General features: G+C 40.2%; 2 protein-coding genes, 2 non-coding genes and 1 pseudogene across 7 annotated transcripts in view; 2 read left to right on the top strand and 3 right to left on the bottom strand.

Moving 5' to 3' along the window:
- Positions 1-5,211, bottom strand: part of LOC110043849 (cation channel sperm-associated protein 4-like) — a 14,378-nt gene extending 9,167 nt beyond the window's left edge. Inside the window, exons 1-5 of one of the 3 annotated variants that reach the window (XM_089277902.1) lie at positions 5,066-5,211; positions 4,558-4,662; positions 4,058-4,180; positions 3,878-3,960; positions 2,853-2,895 (exon numbers count right to left, since the gene is read on the bottom strand). In XM_089277902.1, coding sequence (XP_089134028.1) covers positions 2,853-2,895; positions 3,878-3,960; positions 4,058-4,180; positions 4,558-4,578 — 270 coding nt within the window. In that variant the 5' untranslated portion in view covers positions 4,579-4,662; positions 5,066-5,211. The remainder of the gene's footprint in view (positions 1-2,852; positions 2,896-3,877; positions 3,961-4,057; positions 4,181-4,557; positions 4,663-5,065) is intronic. The other 2 variants (XM_089277903.1, XM_089277904.1) reach the window with 2 other exon arrangements.
- Positions 5,212-5,710: 499 nt separating this feature from the next.
- Positions 5,711-5,829, top strand: Trnal-caa (transfer RNA leucine (anticodon CAA)). The gene is made up of 2 exons: positions 5,711-5,748; positions 5,784-5,829. It is a non-coding gene; the product is annotated as a tRNA-Leu (tRNA).
- A 2,273-nt stretch (positions 5,830-8,102) lies between these two features.
- LOC149098101 (uncharacterized) lies at positions 8,103-11,739 on the bottom strand (annotated as a pseudogene).
- Positions 11,740-12,930: 1,191 nt separating this feature from the next.
- On the top strand, positions 12,931-13,049 carry Trnal-caa (transfer RNA leucine (anticodon CAA)). Its single transcript has 2 exons — positions 12,931-12,968; positions 13,004-13,049. It is a non-coding gene; the product is annotated as a tRNA-Leu (tRNA).
- A 908-nt stretch (positions 13,050-13,957) lies between these two features.
- On the bottom strand, positions 13,958-20,782 carry LOC110043852 (uncharacterized). 2 transcript variants are annotated; one of them, XM_089277879.1, is made up of 6 exons: positions 20,305-20,782; positions 17,782-18,122; positions 16,966-17,317; positions 16,457-16,548; positions 15,514-15,627; positions 13,958-14,704 (listed from the first exon to the last, which is right to left on the bottom strand). In XM_089277879.1, exons 1-6 carry the CDS (start codon positions 20,465-20,467, stop codon positions 14,474-14,476), a joined length of 1,293 nt encoding a protein of 430 aa, XP_089134005.1. In that variant the 5' UTR covers positions 20,468-20,782; the 3' UTR covers positions 13,958-14,473. The 2 variants fall into 2 exon arrangements, with proteins under 2 accessions (XP_089134005.1, XP_020605012.2); XM_020749353.2 differs by having other exon boundaries at positions 20,594-20,782.
- Between the last annotated feature and the right edge of the window lie 2,508 nt (positions 20,783-23,290).

Genomic DNA, 23,290 nt, shown 5'->3' with positions numbered 1-23,290 from the left:
TTAATCCTGGGTTAGCGTTCACCGGCTTCCGAACAACCTGGCCCCATTAACCACAAGTTAACCTAACATGAGCCCACAATCCAATAGAAAACCAGCTTTTAGCCAGCGGTCAACTTCAAATAAACATGTTACCTTGATGAGCTCAAAACTTGAGCCCACAATATGGTCACATGATACTGGTCAGCGGATATCTGTTTAGACAGGTCAATTGACCATAACATGGATGTCAATATCAAAGAAGGAGGCTATAAATAGAGGCTCCATGTCCCTGTCAACCTTTTAGCTGGACTATGGCCGCCATGTTGCACGACTCCGTCGCCGTTGTGCGTAGCACCCACGAGCAATACCGCTAGCCATGATAATCATGATCTTAGTAATTGCGCAAATTACAGGGGATCACGCTTCTGGATGTTTCAGGGAAAGTGTTCAATAGGGCACTTCTAAATAGAATGAAAGACAAGGTTGATACAAAGTTTAGGGATCAGCAAGCTGGCTTTCGCAAGGATCGATCATGCATGGATCAAATCACCACATTGCGGATCATTATAGAACAGTCCTGTGAGTGGAACTCTCCCCTGTACATCAATTTCGTAGATTTCGAAAAAGCATTTGACAGCGTGGACAGAGATACACTATGGAAGCTTCTCCGACACTATGGGGTGCCAGTAAAGATTGTAAACATCATCCGATCTTTGTATGAGGGGTTATCGTGCAGAGTCATTCATAGAGGACAGCCCACTGAAGCATTCAACGTGAGAACAGGGGTGAGACAAGGGTGCTTACTTTCGCCATTCTTGTTTTTGCTTGCAGTTGATTGGATTATGAGAACAGCCACAGCACAGGCAAGAAATGGAATCCAGTAGACACCTTGGCTGCAGCTTGACGATCTAGATTTTGCAGATGACTTGGCACTGCTATCCCAAACACATCGGCAAATGCAGGAGAAGACCAACAGTGTTGAAGACTCGTCTGCCCAAATTGGTCTTCACATCAACAGGGGAAAAACCAAGGTCCTCAAGATTAACACAACGACTACTGAACCAATTCAGCTAGATGACAACTTGTTGGAAGAGGTGAATTCCTTCACCTATCTGGGCAGCAAAGCAAGAGCAGTTTTTCTGCAGTTAAAGAATGTCTGGAGCTCCAAAGACATGACACTTCAGACTAAGATCAGGATCTTTAACAGCAACGTCAAACCTGTTCTATTATATGGCTCAGAGACCTGGAGAACAACAGTGGCAATTACACAGAAGGTGCAGACTTTTATCAACTCATGTCTACGAAGAATCTTGCAGATACATTGGCCAACCACCATCAACAATGAAGACCTATGGCAAAAAACCAACCAGAGGCCTGCAGATGCTGAGATCGTGATGAGACGTTGGAGATGGATAGGCCACACTCTTTGAAAGCCTTCTACCGACATCACAAGACAAGCCTTGTTTTGGAATCCCCAGGGAAAGAGGAAAAGGGGACGGACTAGGAACTCGTGGAGACGAGACTTGGAAGCAGACATCAAGAGATTGGGGCTGACCTGGAGTCAGCTAGAAAGGAAAGCCCAGGACAGAGATAGCTGGAGAACTCTTGTTGGTGGCCTATGCCCCAGGAGGGGCACTAGGCATAAGTAAGTAAGTAAGTATGATAATCATGAGAAAATCCATTCATGGGTTTCCTTATCTTTCCTATATGAGTATGGGGCTCCACTTGGTGACCCTTTGGGCCGCCAGAGCTCTGCTATAGTAAGGCTGCAGTGACTATTCACAAGTTTCCTAATTATGCTAATTAAAATAAAATATTTCCAGTTTTTCAGCTCAATAATCCATTTCTGCATTTGGTTTGCTTATAATGCAATGGCACTTGGTACACTGTAGGGACACAGTTTGTCCACTGGGGGTGACAGTTCTAAATATAGTGTAGTAAAACACAGGAAAAATGCAACCTTTACATGTATCTACAATTTCTATACAGAGTGGAACCTCATTAATCCAGTCACCTTGAAAAGGGTCACAAAAATCTGACAGTATTAAAGGGGTTCTTAAGAAAATGACTGACTGAGCTTTTGTTCAAGCCAGTATAAAGTGGCCGTATTTACGGGATGACTATTAAAGGCCTGTGGCCTGTTTCTCGAAAGCCCCGGAAACTTTTTGGGCCCGGAAAGCCATTATAGCAAAATCTTGAACCCTACCATTACAGAGCTGTTTTATTCACATATTCTTAATATGAACAGAGGTTCCCTTCATACAAGAAGTTTAAGGCATATACATTTCTCTGGTTTTAGATACATATGAGATAAAAATGCCTTTACGGGCCCAAAAAGTTTCCGGGGCTTTCGAGAAATGAGTCCCTGGTTCCACTGCAATTATAACTTGTCTCACTCTGGGAAATGGGATAGCAGATAGCAGGACTGGTAGTTTTAGCCTTTAGGGCCTATTGCAAGATAGCATTTTTGACATGGAGGACAGAAGCAGCTACAGCTGTATCTGATAAAGGTGAACCACAGGAAATCAAACTGGCTTGTGTGAATACAAAATAGAAAACTAATATTTTTACAGTAGTGTACTACAACATTATTCATCTTCAACTATCCACCTGGAATTTAAGGCAACACATTCTGTGCACAGTTTGATGTCAATGCCACACTGTATTTCTCTGTGCAATAAGTTTCATTTCAACTGATCAGTTTAGAAAGGTTTTAAGGCCTCAAAAAGATCAATGACTAAATACTTGAAATAAATAAATGTGTGTTAACTGTTGATAACTACTGGCCACATCTACCTTTTTTTTTTTTGCTTGCAGGCAACTTGTTTTAAAAGTTATTACAGGTATTTAGTGACAACTGTTTCATAAATCACCTCATTCTGAATTGCGTGGAACACTGCATGAAATTCTTTTTCCCTGTGAAAAAAGGCAAAATTACTATTCAACAATGTCACTGAGTACTCTTGTTTACCAACCTGAGAACCAAATTAAACCTGTCAATCTTTTTGACTACCTTTTCCATAATGGCTGTGGTCATGTGCTTTCACATTTAATTAACATTTGATCTTGAATGTAAAAAACTCTGCAGCATGAAGCAGCTAGGAATATTGCCACTGCACCTCCCCTGGATGGGATGCTAGTTCATCACAGGGGGACCCCGGAGTTTCATCAATGTTTCCAGAAGGAGGGTAACTGGTTTTCACAGGCAGGCAAAATTTCTTGAACTGAATTTCTCTATAAGAAAAATGTTCCTCTAAATGTTCAAACCAGGTGGGCAAAACCATCCTCTTAGCTGGCCAATTGCCCCATTGCCCAGCCCTCAATGAAGCCCCTGGGGACCCCCCAGCATTTTCTAAGGTTACTCTAACAATTCACAGGTACCTATCTAGTATACTTCAGGGTGAAGAGAGGCACCGTGGGAGTAAAGTGTCTTGCTCAAGAACACAACACAATGACCCTGACCAGGCCTTGAACCTTGACCACCCAGTCCAGAGCCAGTGCACTGACCATCTGGTCACCATACCTCCCACAAACTTTAGAATAAGTGCTTGAATTGTGTGTAACATGAGGCAACTAGGGGAGTTGCTAAATCTCCCCATGGAAGGGAGCTAGCCCATTTCAGGACAGTACATATTCATTCTCCCAGGTGAAGAGACATTCTATGTGAGTAACTTACTGTCTTAGATATGTTAGATAACAGGTATTTTGAATTCACAATTAAATTTATTTAAACTTGTACTTTGGAAAAGGTGGACTTCCATGAATTCAAAATCAGCAACGAAAAAAAACTTTATTAAAATACAATTCTGATTATACAGACTCCTTTATAAACAACAACATTCCTCTATTTGGAACTAACCCAGCACACTGTGCTTTTTATCAATGTATTGTAAAGTACCTTTTTTCATCATCTTTACTTGTTTCAGAAGGAGCTTTAAACATAGATGCCACCTTGAGTCTCAGTCGTACTCTGTCAACAGTCTAACATAATAAGTAGAACAATAACCTCTATCAGTTCAGTTAAGCTAAAACCTCTGTCACATTTAATTGGCTAGCCCTTTCTCATATTTCTGCTTACACTTTTAAGAGATTTGGACACGGATATCTCTTCTGGTTTATCATCTGTTTCGTTTGATTCATTGCCTTCATTCTTGGAAAGTCCTCCACTAAGTTGGTTCAAGGTACGGACTTTGTTTACACCCTAACAACGAAAATTAAAAATACTAAAGTAAAAACTATACCGTTTTAGTGGTCGAATTTATACTTGGGATGAATTACTCGTCTGAGACAAATAAGCCATTCAAGACATGTACTTTGTCTTTACGAGATGGATAAATCATCTAGGTATAAAGCCGGTGCTTTTTTGTGTGGAAAAATTTGTCTTCAGTTAATTCATCTGATTTGTCTGTCAGCATGTCTTGAAGATGTGCTGACAGATAATCTTTTAAAAACAGATGTTTCCACAATATAAATTCAGCATTTCATAATTCATCTCTAGTGTAAATTGGCCCGCTGAAATCTAGCAATGTTGTATTTGGCAACAACATTGAGAGAATTGTAAGCTTACATGCACATTACCTTTTTAAATTTTGAATTCATTTCAGCGATTCAGGTTGGCAATCCTCTTCAAGGAACAAAACATTCAATATTTCCAGAAATATAACAGCAACAGTGGCATGGAATCTAGATGTGGCAAATATTAAAATCAAGACATCAAGATGTATAAAACCGCTAATGTTCATCGCCAGTTCATGGTCTGCACTAGGACTGCCACATTTTGCTGCCGGACGTGCACAATCTTGAACCCTAGCTGCGAAAAAAATGCTGTGACTAAAACAACATAAGCAATCGTTAACGAATTCTCTCTGGTATGGATTAGATACTTTCAACAGCTGAGGTTGTAGTTTCCTAAATGAAGCTGTAACACGGTCATCACTAACGATTCAGCTGGATGTAGCCTACAGCCTCGAACAAACTTCCCCGAATTACTGGCTCAAAGGCAGCTGTCTCAGACAATGTAAAACCAAGAATGAATGCTACCCGTTTTCATAGTAAAGAAGAAATGCAAGAAAAAAATTTATATCACCTGAAACCCATACAAATAAGGCATCTTTTGTGTCGAGCTTCGCTCTGCTTCACTCCGGGTCGCAAGAAACATCGTACAGTTTTCTCAATATGGCGCCATGTTTTTGATTAGCCAATCACCGCAGACTTACGTTAAGTATGCCGGCATGTGATGTCTACAAGATGACAGCCCTCCGTACGGATAGAGAACCTGGGCAGAGGGCTCCCAAATATGAACTCAACAACTCAATAGCATAGCCCCGGGAAAATTTTGATGTTCTTAAAACAGATTCTAGGAACATCAAATTTCCAAGGGGCAACTATCAGACCAATAGTTTCGAGACATAAAAGCACTATTGTCTTAATTGTTCACCATTAAATTTGCTTCCACCTACCAGTTCAAAAATCATATTGAATTATTCAGTCAACTTTTTTAGATGAAAGCCGTGAAAGCCAAATCCAAAATTTGGAAAAAAAACAAACAGACAAAAACTCACTTAATGCAATTTCAATTGTTTATTGTCTATAAGCCCGCTTGACAAGCGAACCACTTATCTTATGCTTTCTGTGGATATGTTTGAAAGCTCTATGCCAAAAATCAAATTCCAGAATTGTTCAAATTTGACCAGGAATGCGAGCGCGTACTCGTCAGTTTCTCTTGTCTCAAGTCAGGATGGCCGAGCGGTCTAAGGCGCCAGACTCAAGGGTCACTCCCTTCCCAGTAGTCAACTGGGTGAGTGTTCTGGTCTCCAATTGGAGGCGTGGGTTCGAATCCCACTCCTGACAATAATGTCAAGCTGGTCTTTTTTTTTTTTAACTGAATTCGAAGTTGAAACTGAATGGTAGGATTGAGAAGAGTTTGATGTTGGTGATGTTTTGCATCATACAGAAATAAATTCTTTTTCAAATAATCTATATGGAAGAAACAGTCATATTTCTCTCTGCTACAGAAGTACATAGAGTGTCTATTTTTGATAAAACTAGATAAGCGCCCTGTACCGTAATAAGCCAGTAAGTGCTCTCCTTAGCTTCGAGCTAGTAAGTCGACAAATTGACTCTAGCCTGCGTATCAAGCGTTCCCGATCCTAGAAGAATTGTTACTCATAAAAATGGGAGAAAACAAAAGAATCGACGATAAAGGGGGCGGTGGTCGTCGATTGTTTTGCTCTCGCTCCAATTTGCACGCGGCCAGAATGCTACCACAAGTCCCCCAAGCTCCGTTGAAGCCGTAACATGTTAATGTAACTTTCGCTTGTGTAACACAGCGGTCTGAGCGGTCCCAAAACCTCACGGAAACACAATTGCCACACAGGAGTCGATGCAAGTCGTTCTTATTGAATTTCTTTTCCATATTTCGAACTGTTACAAACGATCGTAACATTCCCATACAAACTCTTATATTTAGTACCATTATCACTGTGTTGCGCAACTGAAAGTAATATATTAAAATGTTCACGGCTCCCCACCAGCTTGGGAGACCTGTGTGGCTATGCAGGCTAAATTTAATCATAACGGAAGGCTGTTAGAGTAGGCGTCACTTAAGGGCCCATTAACCGATCTTTTCGAGCCGTTGCTAAGGAAAATTTAGTCTCATCTAACCTCCTCATTTTTAGTTAGTTCAGAGTTATTTGATGTGTTTCAACTTTTTCATGATCAGTAACATTAGTAATGACGTCATCAAGCCACGCCCATGGTCATGTGACTAATACAGAAAAAATGTAAAGGCTTCCAGGCAAATTACTTTCTCGGGATTTTTTTCATTGATTTAGTATTTTAATTTAAATCCTCATTACGCTATGCATCGATTTTGTTTCATTTCTAAAAGGTCAGATTTTGAGAGCATTTCAAAATATTGAAAATTCGTAATTTTCTGAAAAAAGTATGATTTCGAAAAAGGAATGCATAGCTATGTTGCCAACATTGGCTTTAATCGAAATTCGTCGAAAAAGGCTGGATTTAATGAAAAACCGCGTTTCCTTTAGCATTTAAAGAAACCGGATGTGCGCCCGCTATCTATTGGAAGTTACCCTATCAAGGCGTGCGCAATTTACACTACCAGCGCACTTCGGTAAGATCAGACAAAGCCACACGGAGTTAGTTTTTCTGTTTCTATTGCTCTTGTTTTTCTGTCTTTCTCTTATTTTGTCTTTGCTTGTACTTTTTTTACTTTGCATTTTGCGAAACACAAAGAAAAACATCTAAAATGTACGCGAATTTGCAAGTTTTTGAGTTATTTTTATTTTCCGTGCTCAGGCTGACGTAAGTGACCGGAAGTGAAATTTCACCTCCTTAGCAACGCGCGCGAGTGTGAATCGGTTAACGAGAGTGATAGCGCGGAATAGTGCATTTTAAAATCTCGTCATGAAGTGTAAATTAACCACTACGAGATCCACTACCTTTGCAATAGTTAACATATAACTTGGCAAAAACCTTACAAAAAAAAATTAACTACATTAGGCAGTTCTGCTCAGTTTATTAAAACACTCCAATAATGTTTGTTTTTTCTTTCAACTTGGGGAAAGTGACCAAGAAAAATATTCGTAATTATATACATGTAAATCATCGTACATTGTAAATAAAACTTACGAATTCTCCTCCTCACGCAACAAAAACCGTTCTATTTTTTTCAGCTACCAGTCATGAACGCGATTGAACACCAGAGCGTGGTGGCTAAAAACGTTAAATATAAACGTTGAACAATAATTTTCAATAAATAATCTGTTTCCTTTAAAAAATAAATTCTTTAGGTGTGGTCTTTAAGCCACATTCTAAGTATATAACAATCTTGGATGCCGGGTAAATACGATTTGAGACTGTCAACAGAGAAAAGTGCGCGAGGCAACTCTTCCTTATGGACAAAATTTACAATACTGACAGGGTATTAAATTCAAATGATAAAACCGTGACGAACGTCCACGATGAGGGTAAAAAAAGCTGATCTTTGCGCCCTTTCTTACAAAAGATATTTTTTTAGCTGGTTCTTTGCTCTGCTCAGCAGATAGCGATTATTCTGTAGATTTCGGTGATATGTTTCTGCCTGAAACCCATACAAATAACAATAACAATAACAATAACATTTATTATTTGTATTGCGCCTTTTCTATAAAATATTCAAAAGCGCATCACAACAATAATTAATAACTAAAATTTTACAACTCGTCCTATCAAAATCATAAAAAATATTTACATTAAATGGGTAAAAGATAATTACAAATAAAGATATAGATATGCTAAGATAACTAAAATGATTCCTTAAATAAAAATGTCTTAATTAAAGTCTTAAAAGATTCTAAGTTCGTTGCTTCGCGCGCGGACCTTGGCAGCTTATTCCATAGGAAAGGAGCAGCTACCTGGAAAGCTCTGTCTCCCAATGTTTTCTTGGCTTTCACACTTGGTCTTTCCAACAAACGACCATTGTCGTTGCGCCTCAAATGGTAGGACGAAGGCTGTTGAATACTAATTAAATCTGAAAGGTACTTAAGTGATAGACCATGCAAAATTTTAAAAGTTATCAAGAGTATCTTATAATGTATCCTGGCGCGCACTGGTAACCAATGTAATTCTGCGAGTAGAGGTGTTATATGACAGAACTTGTGCGCACGATATATAAGTCTTGCACTCGCATTCATAACACGTTGCAATTTCATAGTCTGATATTCCGGGATTCCATACAGAAGGCTATTACAGTAATCCAATCTACTACTAATAAAAGCATGAACTAGTTTCTCAGTTGATTCTCTGGATAAATATTTCCTAATATGACGTATATTGTATAAATAATAGAAAGCGCTACTACAAGTCTTTGTAATGTGAGTTCCCATTTCTAGATGCGTATCGAACCATGTGCCTAAATTGCGCGCAGAGGCTACAGGAGAGACTTCAGTCTGCCCAATCTTGATGCTTTGGATTGAAACTTTTGAGAGCTGCTGACGAGTACCTATAATCAGGAACTCAGTCTTGTCATCATTGAGCATCAGCTGATCCTCCCTCATCCATGCTCGGACATCGCAGATGCACTTTTGCATGGCTGATACAGCTTTGACTTCACTGGAAGAGTCAGAGGGCTTAAATGACAAATACAACTGAGTATCGTCAGCATAAGTATGAACGGAGGGCAGATGGTGTTTTAGAATCTGGAACAGCTTACTCACGTAGATGGTAAATAAAAGCGGGCCCAGACACGATCCTTGAGGAACCCCACACTTCAAATCAAACGGCTTTGAGAGAGTTCCGTTGATAGACACTTGCTGCGATCTGCCCTTGAGGTAACTCTCAAACCATTGAAAGTACTTTCCCCCGCAATCCAATTGTTGACCTCAAACGTTCCAGAAGGATCTCATGTTCGACGGTGTCGAATGCAGAGCTTAAGTCGAGAAGCATCAGCAGCGTAACTTGACCTTTATCCATCGCCATTAGGAGATCGTTCTTCACCTTGAGTAGTGCGGTCTCAGTGCTATTATGTTGGCGGTAAGCACTTTGCAATTCTGGAAACAAGCCATTGACTAGCATGTGCTCTTGTAATTGTACTGCAACCGCTTTCTCTGTGAGTTTGGACGTGAACTGTAAATTACTCACAGGCCGAAAGTTCTTGTTTGTCAATTGAAGACCAGATTTTTTGAGCAGAGGATGTACTACTGCCCTTTTCCAGTCATCTGCAAAGTAGCCATTCTCTAGTGATACGTTCACCATCCTACTAATCACTGGAAGTAACTCCTCTATGCAAACCAACAAGATGGATGATGGAAGAGGGTCCAGAGTACATGTCTTCATAGAAGCCACAGCCATCTTCCTTACAGCCTCTTCGGAGAGAGGCTAAAACTCTGATAGCGTGACAAGGTCATCACTACTCGATGAACCGTGAGGCGCCCGCTCAGTAACCGCAGGAGAGGCCGTGTCACCAGCTAGCTTTGATCTAATAGCCACTATTTTATGGATGAAGTATTCATCCATCTCATTTGCAAGAACAGAGGCGTCAGTGTGAGGTGGTAGAGACGTATCCGCTTGCAGATTTAGTAGGCTCTTGCTAGCCCGGAACAGCTTTGATTGGTCCGAACTGTTCTCGTCAATGAATTCCTTGTAATAAGTACATCTAGCTTCATTCATCAAATGTATGACATAATTTCGCTTAGCTTTAAATACTACAAGATCTGCTTGGAGACCACTTGCCCTCCATCTTCTCTCGGCCTTCCTCCTGTTCCTACGAACCTGAATTATGTCTTCATTGAACCATGGGGGCCTGGGTCGAGTGGAGACATGACGAGAACAAACGGGCGCGTGATCATCTAATAGTGATCTTAAAGTCGTGTTATAACAGTCGAGCAGCATGTTCAAATCATTAGGCGGGTCTTGATATAGTTGAGAATTGCGGATATCTTCTTTCAGTTTAATTATATCAATTGATTTGAGTTTCCTGTATTCAGCATGTTTAATTCTTAGCGGAGGCTTCGCCACACTTAGCTTACATATCACGGCAGCATGGTCAGAGAAATATCTCTCAGGAAGGGGCTCACCGTCCACAATATCGTCAGCCTGCCGTGTGATAATTAAGTCTAAGGTGTGGCCATGTATGTGCGTGGGTCGTTTGACATGCTGTACCAGACCCATAGAGATCAACAGGTCCTTGAGCCGGATGGTGTCAGCGTCTGATGGAACGTCCATATGAATGTTAAAATCACCACATATTAACAGTAACTCATTACACATGACTAACGACTCGAGATAGACTGAGAATTCATGAAAGAAAACACTCGTAGTCACGGGATGCTCCGCAGAGTATGTTGGCCTATACACGATGACAACACGCAGACGAACAGATCCGAACACCACAAGCCATTCCGACACTTCAAACGAAGATCGCTCGGCTGAAAACACTTTGTTTACATCCAGACCATCCCGATATAACAGCGCAGCCCCACCACCCCTACGATCAGCACGAGGACAGTGGTAGAGCTTCGAATAACCGGGAAGAGTGAGCTCAGTTAAAATCGCAGAGTCAAGATCATGGAGCCAGGACTCGCATATCGTAAACAACTCAGCCCTCAAATCACATACCAAGTCCACAAAAGCCGTTGATTTATTTCTTAATGATCTTGCATTCAAACTGCACAACTGGAATGCCCTGTTGTCCTGTTGTTCAAGAATTGGCGTGTTGAAATGCTTTGTTGTTGGCGCTCTCTTAAATGTATTAAGATTCGAGTGGTTCCTTGTTTTGGTGGACAATGGGACGCGACGACGTGCAACGGAACAATGAGCGTGAATGGTTGATTGATCGCCCGTGGGACCGGGATTCAGTTTAAATACCAGGTCGCCTTGGAGTAGGCATTGGAATGTCGCGGTCGAATTGGAGTAATATGCACACCGGCATTTGCTTCGCTTGATCTTGATACGAGATGCACAACATTCCCGGTTATCACGGATGACAAAGCAGCTCTCCGACACAACAACAAATAACAATGGCTCATTAGCCCCATTGTCCATCAAACTAGCTCTACTAGTTCGATATTGCCGTAGATGGAACAAAAATGCAGGGCTTCTGACGGTAGGAAAGGTTGTATCCACTTCAGACCAGCATACGGGAGAAGACCAGTCCCTTACACATGATCTCCTATAGTCCCAGCATCCAGGTTGGCAAGTGTAGAGTAGAACAAGAGCGAAAACGACGGAGGCTCGAACAGCGTGGCCGGCTCGAATTAGCATATTATGCTATAAAGCATTGTCCTTTACAGTCAGTTGTACAGACCTGCCGACTTCATTTTTTCCAACTTTGTCTTTCTTTCTTTTGCGTGCGTGCGTGCGTTTGTTTGTTTATTTGTTTGCTTTTCTTTTCTGTTCGCGGAGATTCTTTCGCACGGAATACCCTTGGTAGAGTTAACGGTGGTACCAGGGGTTAAAAGTTAATAAGGCATCTTTTGTGTCGAGCTTCACTCTGCTTTACTCCGGGTCGCATGCAAGAAACATAACACATTTTTCTCCATATGGCGCCATGTCTTTGATTAGCCAATCACCGCAGACTTACGTAAAGCCCACCTGTGATGTCTTCAAGATGACAGCCCTCCGTACGGATAGAGAACCTGGGCAGAGGGCTCCCAAATATGAACTCAGCATAGTTGCCCCGGGAAAATTTTGATGTTCTTAAAACAGATTCTAAGAACATCAAATTTCCAAGGGGCAGCTATCAGACCGATAGTTCCTAGACATAAAAACACTATTGTCTTAATTGTTCACCATTAAATTTGCTTCCGCCTGCCAGTTCAAAAATCATATTGAATTATTCGGTCAACCCTTTTAGATGAAAGCTGTGAAAGCCAAATCTAAAATTTGGAAAAGAAAACACACAAAAACTCACTTAATGCAATTTCAATTGTTTATTGTCCATAGGCCCGCTTGTTTACAAAAAAATTTTTACGGACGAGTACTATCTTCCTCGCACGGATACTATGGGCTGATAGTCTCTCCGCGGATGAACACTATCGCGTCACGTGATCAATTTAAACCAATTACAATCGGAGAAAGTTTAGTGGCGAACTATAAAAGGCAAATATGTACGGTACAGTGGGATAGGGCATGATTTTTTAGATTCTCAAATAAGGTATCATTTTTGCCCGTGTTGGCCTTTTGTTCCCGGTATGATGTTTAGATAGGGCGAGGTACCTAAATTGTATCAGCCAGGAGCCCATGTATCAGCATGATACAGATTTGATCGCCAAGCATTGCCCGTTTGGACAGGCGGCTTAAACTTTACGGAAGTACCTTCGTCGGACAAGCTAACCACTTATCTTATGCTTTCTGTGGATATGTTTGAAAGTTCTATGCCAAAAATCAAATTCCAGAATTGTTCAAATTTGACCAGGAATGCAAGCACTTATTCGTCAGTTTCCCTTGTCTCAAGTCAGGATGGCCGAGCGGTCTAAGGCGCCAGACTCAAGGGTCATTCCCTTCCCAGTAGTCAACTGGGTGAGTGTTCTGGTCTCCAATTGGAGGCGTGGGTTCGAATCCCACTCCTGACAATAATGTCAAACTGAGGGTTTTTTTTAAATTGAATTCGAAGTTGAAACTGAAAGCTAGGAGTGAGAAGAATTTGATGTTGGTGATGTTTTTGCATCATACAGAAATAAATTCTTTTTCAAATAATCTATATGGAAGAAACAGTCATATTTCTCTCTGCTACAGAAGTACATAGAGTGTCTATTTTCGGTAAAAATAAATAAGCGTCCAGTGCCGTAATAAGCCAGTAAGTGTTCTCCTTAGCTTCGAGCTAGTAAGTCGACAAATTGACTCTAGCCTGCGTATCAAGCGTTCCCGATCCTAGAAGAATTGTTACTCATAAAATGGGAGGAAACAAGAAGAATCTACGAAATAGGGGGCGGTGGTCGTCGATTGTTTTGCTCTCGCTCCAATTTTCGCGCGACCAGAATGCTACCACAAGTCCCCCAAGCTCTGTGGCAGCCGTAACATTTTAAAATAACTTTCAGTTGTGTAACACAGCGGTCTGAGCGGTCCCAAAAGCTCACGGAACACAATTGCAGCACAAGAGTCGATGCAAATCGTTCTTATTGAATTTCTTTTCCATATTTCGAACTGTTACAAACGATCGTAACATTCCCATACAAACTCTTATATTTAGTACCATTATCACTGTGTTACGCAACTGAAAGTAATATATTAAAATGTTCACGGCTCCCAACCAGCTTGGGAGACCTGTGTGGCTACGCAGGCTAAATTTAATCATAAGGGAAGGTTGTTGGAGTTATCGTCGCGTAAGACGGGCTGAAATGGGAGTGATTGCGCGGAATAGTGCATGTTAAAATCTCGTCGTGAAGTGATGTAAATTAACCACTACGAGATCCTCTACCTTTGCAACACTAAACAAATAACTTGGCAAAAACCTTACATAAAAAGAAAAAAAATAACTACATTAGGCAGTTCTGCTCAGTTTATTAAAATACTCCAATGATGTTTTTTTTTTATTTCAACTTGGAAAAAGCGACCAGGAAAAATATTCATAATTATATACACGTAACTCGTCGTACATTGTCAATAAAACTTACGAATTCTCCTCCTGACGCAACAAACACCGTTCTATTTTTTCAGCTACCAGTCATGAACGCGATTGAACACCACGGCGTGGTGACCAAAAACGTTAAATATAAACGTTGAACAATAATTTTCAATAAATAATCTGTTTTCTTTGAAAAATAAATTCTGTAGGCGTGGTCTTAAAGTCACATTCTAAGTATGTAACAACCTTTGACGCCAGGTAAATACGATTTGAGAATGTCAACAGAGAAAAGTGATTTCATCACCGCAAGGCAACTCTTCGTTATGGACAAAATTTACAATACTGACAAGGTAATTCAAGTGATAAAACGAACTTCCGCGACGAGGGTAAAAAAAGCCGATCTTCGCGTCCTTTCTTACAAAAGATATTTTTTTAGCTAGTTCTTTGCTCTGCTAAGCAGATAGCGATTCTTCTGCAGATTTCGGTGTCGATATGTTCTGGGAACAAAAGTGTTTCGTTCTCCGTTGAACTGACTGCTTTGTATATTTGCGCTTTTTTCCTGAAAATGGATTTTTTTCTGTCTGTTTTTCGCTTGAGTCCGTGCATGAAGTAATCCAATTGACCAATGTTGACATCCACGAAGAGAATCTGTGGCTTAGTGAACTGAAACGGAAATAAAACAGTTTCAGGATTGAAGATCTTTTAAAGCTTAATTCTCGGTTTGGGGGTGGGGGCGGGGAAAATTCCGATAGGAAATGGTCGGGGATGCCCGTCGTCTCGCTTAGGGGTAGAAGTCTAGGATTCTATTCTCATTTAGGGTGTCCATGACGAAACACCACTGACTATTTTCAGCTGTCAGAGTATCTTAAGGAGAACTCGAAGATATAATGATAAAAATCGCCGCTCTTACTTCCTTTTCTAGGCTCGATTTCTGCCGGTCTGTCTAGTCCAGTCCACTAGCGTGGGCTCCTTTCCTGAACATCCGCTAGTATATCGAGCCTATTCAGTTTTAAGTAGAAACTTTTAGGGGTCAAATTGAAATAAAGCTCGAGCCACGCCCAGTTTGGTATCTTTTAGGCGTTTAATTCATATTTTCCGACGAGCATATCCGACCTTTTTAAATGAGAATCCCCCTCGTGGGACTTGATTGGGATTTCGCTACTCCGCATTTACACTCCCCCCTCTCCCTTCACGAAATTTTGATAGCAGGAACTAGGAGAAATGGCAAGGGACAAATTTCAAACAACTAAACAAGTGTTTCATATTGCATGCATTTCACTGCTGAGAATTTTAAGCAAAGTTGTTTTCAGTTAATTAAGGACTTCAAACCTTTAATCCTCAGCAGCTTAAGGATATGTTCACCTCAGAAAAAATGTACTGATTGAGCACCAAATTCTCTCAGAGAAACAATAGAAAATAAATGATGAAAGTAAGGAGAAAACATATGTTAAAGAACTATTAGATATTTGTACCTGTTCGGAGATGTGTTCCTCGTCAATTGATGTTCCTGATACATCCACTAGGAATGAACGTGTCTGTAAGGCACTCTCATCCAAATGTTTAGCAAGTATGGAGAGAACATCCTCCTGCACAACAACAACACAATTATTGTAACAATTATTACTGTGAGAGCAGTAAAACCTTTTTTTTTTCAGGCCTTGAATAGTGCCCTTGTGCCTTGCAAGCACTGACAGCATATGCTAGCAGTCTCAAAATGCAAATTTGGGATGTCAAGCACTGAAGGCATCCTGTAGCTTAGTTCCTTGTTACAGAAGAGTACACTTTCAAGGGGCAGAAGTTGCCTAATGGTTAGGGTGCTGGATTGCAAATCGATTGGTCTTAGTTTGCAGCCCTGGCTGGGGTCATTTTGTTGTGTTCTTGGGCAAGATACTACTCTTGTGCAGTGCCTCTCTCCACCCAGGTGTATATTTGTATATGCGTGCCCATAAATTAAATGCTGGGGGGTCAGTTACCCTGTAATGGACTTGCACCCCAGCCACGGAGGAGTAGCAATATTCCTAGTCGCTTAATATGACAGAAACTGCGATTAACTCCAGCTATATGGGCTACTTGCCCCGATGCAGACTTCACCTGTACCTTACCTTACACTCTCAAGAAAAATTTGCATCATTCAATGAACATTAAATACAAGCACTTTAGTGAGCTCTGAGATTTACATTGCCCATGTAGTCATCCACTAACAAAGCCAAAGAACATCTACATAGCAGTGCAGACTAAACATACTCTGCACATGACTAGATTTCAACCTCTAGACATCATGCTGTTCATCTTATAACAAGGTCACATGGAAGGTTTTCATCTTCCAAACAACTTCCAAATCCTGCACGCATGTATCTTAATTACTTAATCTAACTCATAATAGTATGACGTAGAAGTCCCGCAGTGAATACTTACAGCAGGGGCCTGAGGCTGCTTAATGAGTTCATGAAGTAAAACTTCCTTCATGGGGTATCTGTTAGTATCTATGGACTGAAAAGTTTTCTGGTCTGTCAAAGCAAAGGAAAGAAACTACATGAGTACATGTACAACTATATCAAAGAATATAGGTTTATTCTTAAGAAAATTGTTTTTATCCTACCACACTTTCTTCATGGTGCATCTTCTCTTAAATTAACCAGCTCCATAAAGACCCTTTACTACTTTCTAGGGTCAGTATAATGTCATTCATGACAAGAAAAGAAAGCAGCTAGGATGGTTAAGGATGGAGAAGATTATCACAGATTGCAAACAACACACTCAAAAACTTTAGGCTAACTTTCTAAGATGTGCAAATCGTGAGGTACATGTATGTAGCTCCTTTAATTAACTGCATGTACAGTAGACCTGTACAGGTGTATGTCAGCAAAGTTTTGTAATACCGGCAATCAGAAGAAATAATTAACATTTCTGGGTTTGAAACTTACCAAATGAAAACAGTACAACTGTGTTAATCACTCTGTTAGCACTGAAATCCATGTCAGCAGCAAAGAAATCCATCATGGCCTCCCACACATGTTGCACATGCGCTGCAGAGGTGTCCACTCTGACTATCCTGTCCTCAAGACTGAAGTAGTACAAGAAATCCTTCACTGACTTCTCATACAGTGCAAAGCGACGCTTAGTTCTACTTGTATCCATTTCATCTCCCTGGTCAGAGGAGGCATCCCTTGGGTCTTGGCTTGGCGGCTTGGCACAAGCAGGGGAGTGGCTGTTCTTAATGTTTCTCAGGAGAGTCTCTTTGGATAGCGTCAAGTTTAATGCAAACGCACAAGGGAACTGAACGGAAAAACAACATCAAAATATCAGGTACTGTTAAAGCATCACTGTCACTGATTTCATTGACTCCATAGAAAAGCAGACTGAACTGAAGCAAGCTGAAGACATAGTGAACAGACAAGCAATGTGTATGTGCATTAATTTGATAATTGCAACAAATTAGTGATGTTTTTTTCTAATTCTCTCAGTAGTTTTCTACAAGAATTAGAAAACATCTTCTTCAAGATTATTTGTTGAATGTTTAGGTGAAGTTTTACAACAAATTAACACTTAATAAATTAAGATATCATACTACATGCAGCTAGAAAAGGGAGAAATAAAATCATAAAGATCTATGCTAATTAACATCAGACATCCAAACACTGCTATGGTCATGATTTCCTTTGTTTAAACTTGATGAATTATTAATCAGTTTGAGAAATTATTCTACAAATTCATTGAGTGGTGGGAAGTTTCATATTTACCTTCCTTTCAAACTCTTCCATTTCTTTATCACATTTCTTGATGAAACCATCCACCCTCATCATGAACTTGAGATTTGGAATAAGATCTACCAATATTGGCTGATTGGGATAGTTTTCAATCTCCTCCTGAAGAATTTCCATGACCCAGTCCAAGGTGAGATACTCTGGGTTATTCTTCAATAGTTCAGCCAGGCCATGTGTTCCTGAAACAGGTTCAGCCCCATATCCTGCAGCTTTTGTCGGAAGTTTCTGCAGAATTAAATCTTCTGCCGATATGAAGGCAAAACCAAACATAGCCTTGAGATCATTAACGATGCAACCTTTCGCTGATCCAGGACCTCCTACATATGAAAGTCACATATCAGAGCAGGAAAGATTTGCTAGATTTACAGAAAATTGAATTACATGTACATGTACCAGTAACTAAACAGATTTAGTTAACTCCCAAATGTTCCCTTGTGCCCTGAACAACAGAAATTAATTAAAAACTGGATCATTGGATGATGCAATTCAAGAGCTCTTATTGACTCAGCCATCATGAAGTATGAGCCATTATACCATTCTCTATAAATATGGTACGTGTACGCATAATTTTTTGGTTTCGTTTAGATTTTCATTTTACTTTATTTTTCTATATTTTGGGGGCATTTTTAATAAAACAATAATTATTCCACTAGCCCTTATTGGATATGAGATGACTATATCCAACTCATATCCAACGCGCACTCATGGAATAATAATTGCATATCCATGTTCCCCCAGGGGTGCAAACACTCTCTTCCCTCAGATAGGGCAATTAATCAATATTTCAAGGGGTCTAATTTTCTACCTTTAGTACCACCTTCCCCTGGTGATTTCTCATGAACTAATTGATTGCCTGGGAGAAATAATCAAAATATCCTCAAAAAAGAAAGTTAAGAAGGCAATTTAAGTTAAATGGCCAATCAGGTTTCTTCATTGCCAATCCAATATTTTCTAAGCCCTGTCTTGTCATTTGAATAAATTGCCCTATGAACTTATTAAAATGCCTGTACATGTACTAGATGACTTATAAAGCTATGTAACAATACTACCTTCTACAAGTAATATGTGTTATTTTTCTGCTTCCATTTAAAGTTTTTTTTTTGAAATGACAGACTTGCCGGCTGCTAACAGGGAGCTTTAGCTAACAACATCAGTGACCCGAGGTCTAATGAGCAGAACAATTCTTATATTTCTTTCCTTCACCTGCAAAACAACAATTTCTGGGTTTTTGGAGAACATCAACTGCTATGACTATTTTTTGGAATTTTGTTTTGGAACTGAACGCTGTCATCACATACATGTACATATTTAGCCTGAGAAAGTGTTTAGCCTGAAAGGCACACAGAACTTTAATCTACACAGTTGCAACATTCAAAGGTAAAATATAAATCCATTTTCACAAAGCATGGCCGTTTGCATCACTGTTATGCTTTTGACTTGCTCATTAATGATTGAATTTCAAAGGAGCAAATCTTTAAGGACACTTATTAACTGATGTCTATTCTAAAGTCAAGAACTGGGATGTAATGAGAAAAAAAATTATAACTTGAAAAACTCAGCAGTAATCTGTCTGATACCTGCATTAAGCAAAAATATTATATTTTTCATGCTTCTGTTTGGTATTACAATAAAATCTAATATTCAATTAATTATGTAAACCGCAGACAGTCGACTGTGTAAACAGCGAAGAAAGTAAAGAGCGGTTTAGATAAATACTGAGCTTACACAACTGACACAAGGACTCACCACGCAAACTTAATTGATTTCACTTAACGTGACTGACAAAAAATACAAGACGAATGGTACAATTCTGGTCTGTAATCTTGACATTTTAAACGATAAGATCGCCTTGCAGGGATTTTATATTCGCTTTTGAAACGCTTGGCTTTTATGCTTATAACAAAGACCTTCAATCAGATGAACGAATATGCATCCAACACCGCCAATATCTATTGACATAAACAGAAGGCGAGAAATCGATTTCTTGTGTAATGAGCATTTATTAGTCCTTTTTCCAATTCTTGTTCAAATCGACGGGAATCGTTCAAACAATGACAGAAGGCAGCATTGAAAGCAGAAGTTTGCAACTCTCAACAAAATAATTATGAAGCTCTGGGTAGCCCAAGTCGTTTTCCTCTCCACCGCACTGGTAGATAAACAAGGCTCCTTCAAGTTGAATCCATAAATAAAACAAAAGCCGGCTTAAATTTGTGCTTGATTTAAGACCACTTTGGACATCAGAGTCAAAATTACCCTCCAGTAAAAAATTTTGGTTAATGCCGCATAGGAAGACTAATTGGTATGCTCAAAATAGGCTCATTTCGCGATCGTACCTTAACAAATGTTATTGAAAACAGAGCCCGCGTTGTTCGATATCAAAATTATTTTTGTCATTTGCATATGGCCGCTGTGCTGGGATTATTTTTTCCGGAAAGGTAAAATGGACAATGAGCGAAAAACAAAGGATGGTTCAGAGACAGAAGGAACAGTTCCACCTACCGAATATGAACACAATTCGTCGCTCCGGGTCGATCTTCTTGACACCTTTCCCGATCTCGACGACAACATTTGGTTTTTCAACTATCGTGTTTCGTCGACTGAAATCAAACCTGGAACCTTCATTTTCTTCGTTTTCTTTAGGGGTACTAGTCCCGCAGCCCATTGTAGCAGTGAAAACCCAAAGCAGACAAGAATGGCTCAATTATCGCTGCCAAGACTCAGCCTATAAAACTAATATCCATTGCCGAACAAATGACGAGTACAAACAAACTACAAACGACCTTCCCACCTCCAGGCCGACACGGACACTGCTCCGTGCGAGGTTTCTATGGTAACGTTTTTCGCGGCAAATTATCCGCTCTGATTCCCTGGATAAACGGGACAGTTTTGAAATATCCTTTACTGCAGATTTCTGTTCTGTTATGGTCAGTTTGATTACCCCTTTCAAACAATAGAGTACGGTCCCTGCATTAGGCCTAATACATCCTTTGTCTTTATGCAAAAATACAAATCCTGTGACGCGCGAGTGGGCGCGACCGAGGCGTGGACGGAAACCACGCGATCTGTTACACGTCACATCCGGCTCGTGTGCTTTTTCCGGTATATTTTTATTTATTTTTACAACATCTAAAGCTCTTATTCTTTTTGTGACTTCGATACCAAATGGCCTTTCGGGTGCATAGACTTTGGACGCTTCGGATGAACATCCTGCAGAGAAACTGAAAAAGAACAACAATAACAACCGTTCTCGAAGACATGTCACTTATTCTCGAAGCATGGCTAAGTCTATTAAATATGGCCACAAAAACTGCCCGGAGCAGACCCGTGGCCAAGGAGGTGTACATAGATATTCAACGGCTAGCCAAAGTTCACGAGTAACTGTGAATCATTGTTGCTTATTATGAGTGTTTGTAGAAATTCGAATCAAGAATTTTTTAGAAACGGCTTTCACTATAAAAGTTAACGTTAAAAGACAACGACATTTTGACCGTTCGACGGTCATTTTCAAGTTGAAAAGTAAGAGAACACTCTGTGACGCCTGGCACTTTTTGTGTATCGTGGACAAAAGTCCTTGGGACACTTGTAAAATGTGACGAATTATCTGTGTTTTAGAACTAAAAGAAAACGCTGTCGCGTTGCTGTTCCCCCTCACCACTAGCCTGCGAACGCAAACGTATTTCCGGCTGTCGCTCGTCTCCGCCGAAAAATAACGTCTGCGAACCCGAACCAGGAAACGATTTCTCTGACGTAGGAATTTTAAGCCAATCACAGTTTAGCTCAAGTAGCCCCAGAACTACTGCGCGAGGTATTCGCTGCGAGGAGCACTCGAGTTTCATTTTATCATGGAATCTGATTGGCCAAGGAGAAACAAAAGTCATTACGTCAAAGAAATCGTTTCCTGGCTCGGGTTCGCAGACGTTATTTTCGGCGGAGACAAGCGACAGCCGGAAATACGTCTGCGTTCGCAGGCTACCTCACCACCCAACACAATGTTGAAAATCAGATGAAATTACAGGTACTACTTTTCAACATTGTATGTGGGGTGGGGGGCGAGGTTAGGCTGGTAAAGTTATATTCGCGTCTGGCGTGTGCGCAAAAGCGCCAAAAGTGCAAATTTGTCCCAAGACTTTTGTTCATGATTGTAGGTTATCCAACGAAAAATGACGTTACATCCGGTAAAAAAGCGGGCTGAGCGGCAAAATCAAATTTGAATATGGCATAATCGTTCTCTCAGTAAGTAAAATGGCAATATTCCGCAATCAGCCGGATATTTTTAACGTTTTATTTGGCCAAGATAAACGAGATTTTGTCTTCTTCCCGGTCATATCAGTTTGTTTCAAGAACAGGACAATTATTTATTCAAAAACACCGTGTTTGGAAGGCGTGTCTTTTCACGAAATGTCGGCGCCATTCCTTCGTGGAAATAATGATTTCTAGGTAAGTTGCACTCAATTCAAATATCCTATTCTCTTAGGTAGGCATTACACTAAGAGAAAAGCACAATGACAGTTTTCTACACGTGGGGAAACTTAATTAACAGAAGCGCATTTTTTTCAAATTGGCTATTACGAAACACTCGAGAGTACTTGAGACCTGTTTATCGTATTACTGCAAGAATAGACCCACAGACATAACGCGCTTTGCGGAACTTGCTCGCCGATCGACACCAACACAAATTAATGTTTTTGCTTATGACTCAAACTGATGCCATACTGACTATGTTAAGACTGGTCAAGAACCTTAAACAAGATGTTTTCGCTTAGAAATCCTTTAACTGAGAAACGCTTCGTTATCGGCGGGCCGTGAACCCTTAAAAAATCCAAGAAGAAGGTTATAACGGCGATTCAATAGTTTGGACATGTCGTGTTTTTTCTAAGTTATAATCAAATTTATTTTTACGTTTCAACAATGTTAAATGTCAACAACACCAAGTTCCAATACCCCCCAGCCCCTGATCCTATGAGATCAAGCATGCGCCTTTAATTTCTTCAAAACCCTCTCATTTGCTCTGTTTGCAGACCAAGTTCATTATCTTTTAATCCCTGTCATATTGGCAACTCATTTTCAAGTTACTCATACATTTTCATTATTTTTCAGCGTGCTTTCTCTATATAATCTTACATCAAGACATTTCCGCAATCCCTACTGGGAATGAGAGAACACTAGCAATTCTGACAGTTCTCTCTTATAGAGTTTAATTTTAAGTTATCACTCTTTTCAGACTTTTCAATATGCCATCTTAACAAAAACTCTCATGCCCCTACACCTAGTCATACCATAAAAGAAATTCTGGGAACAAGGAATAGAAACAGTGATGCTGCCAGGCTGTTTTACAAGCTAATAAAGCTAGTGACAATGGTGAGTGATGATGGAGCATGGCGCAGTGGAACTAAAGAATTAGACAGACTGTGAGTGACATTGTTAGTGTTAGTGTTGTGAGAGTGATGCTAGTGTCAGTGAACTTGGACCAGATCAACAAAGAAAA

The sequence above is a fragment of the Orbicella faveolata genome, unplaced genomic scaffold (assembly GCF_042242905.1).
Source record: "Orbicella faveolata isolate gen_17 unplaced genomic scaffold, um_ofav_v1 contig_46, whole genome shotgun sequence".
NCBI classification, from domain to species: Eukaryota; Metazoa; Cnidaria; class Anthozoa; order Scleractinia; family Merulinidae; genus Orbicella; species Orbicella faveolata.
This window is presented reverse-complemented; position numbering and strand designations above follow the sequence as displayed.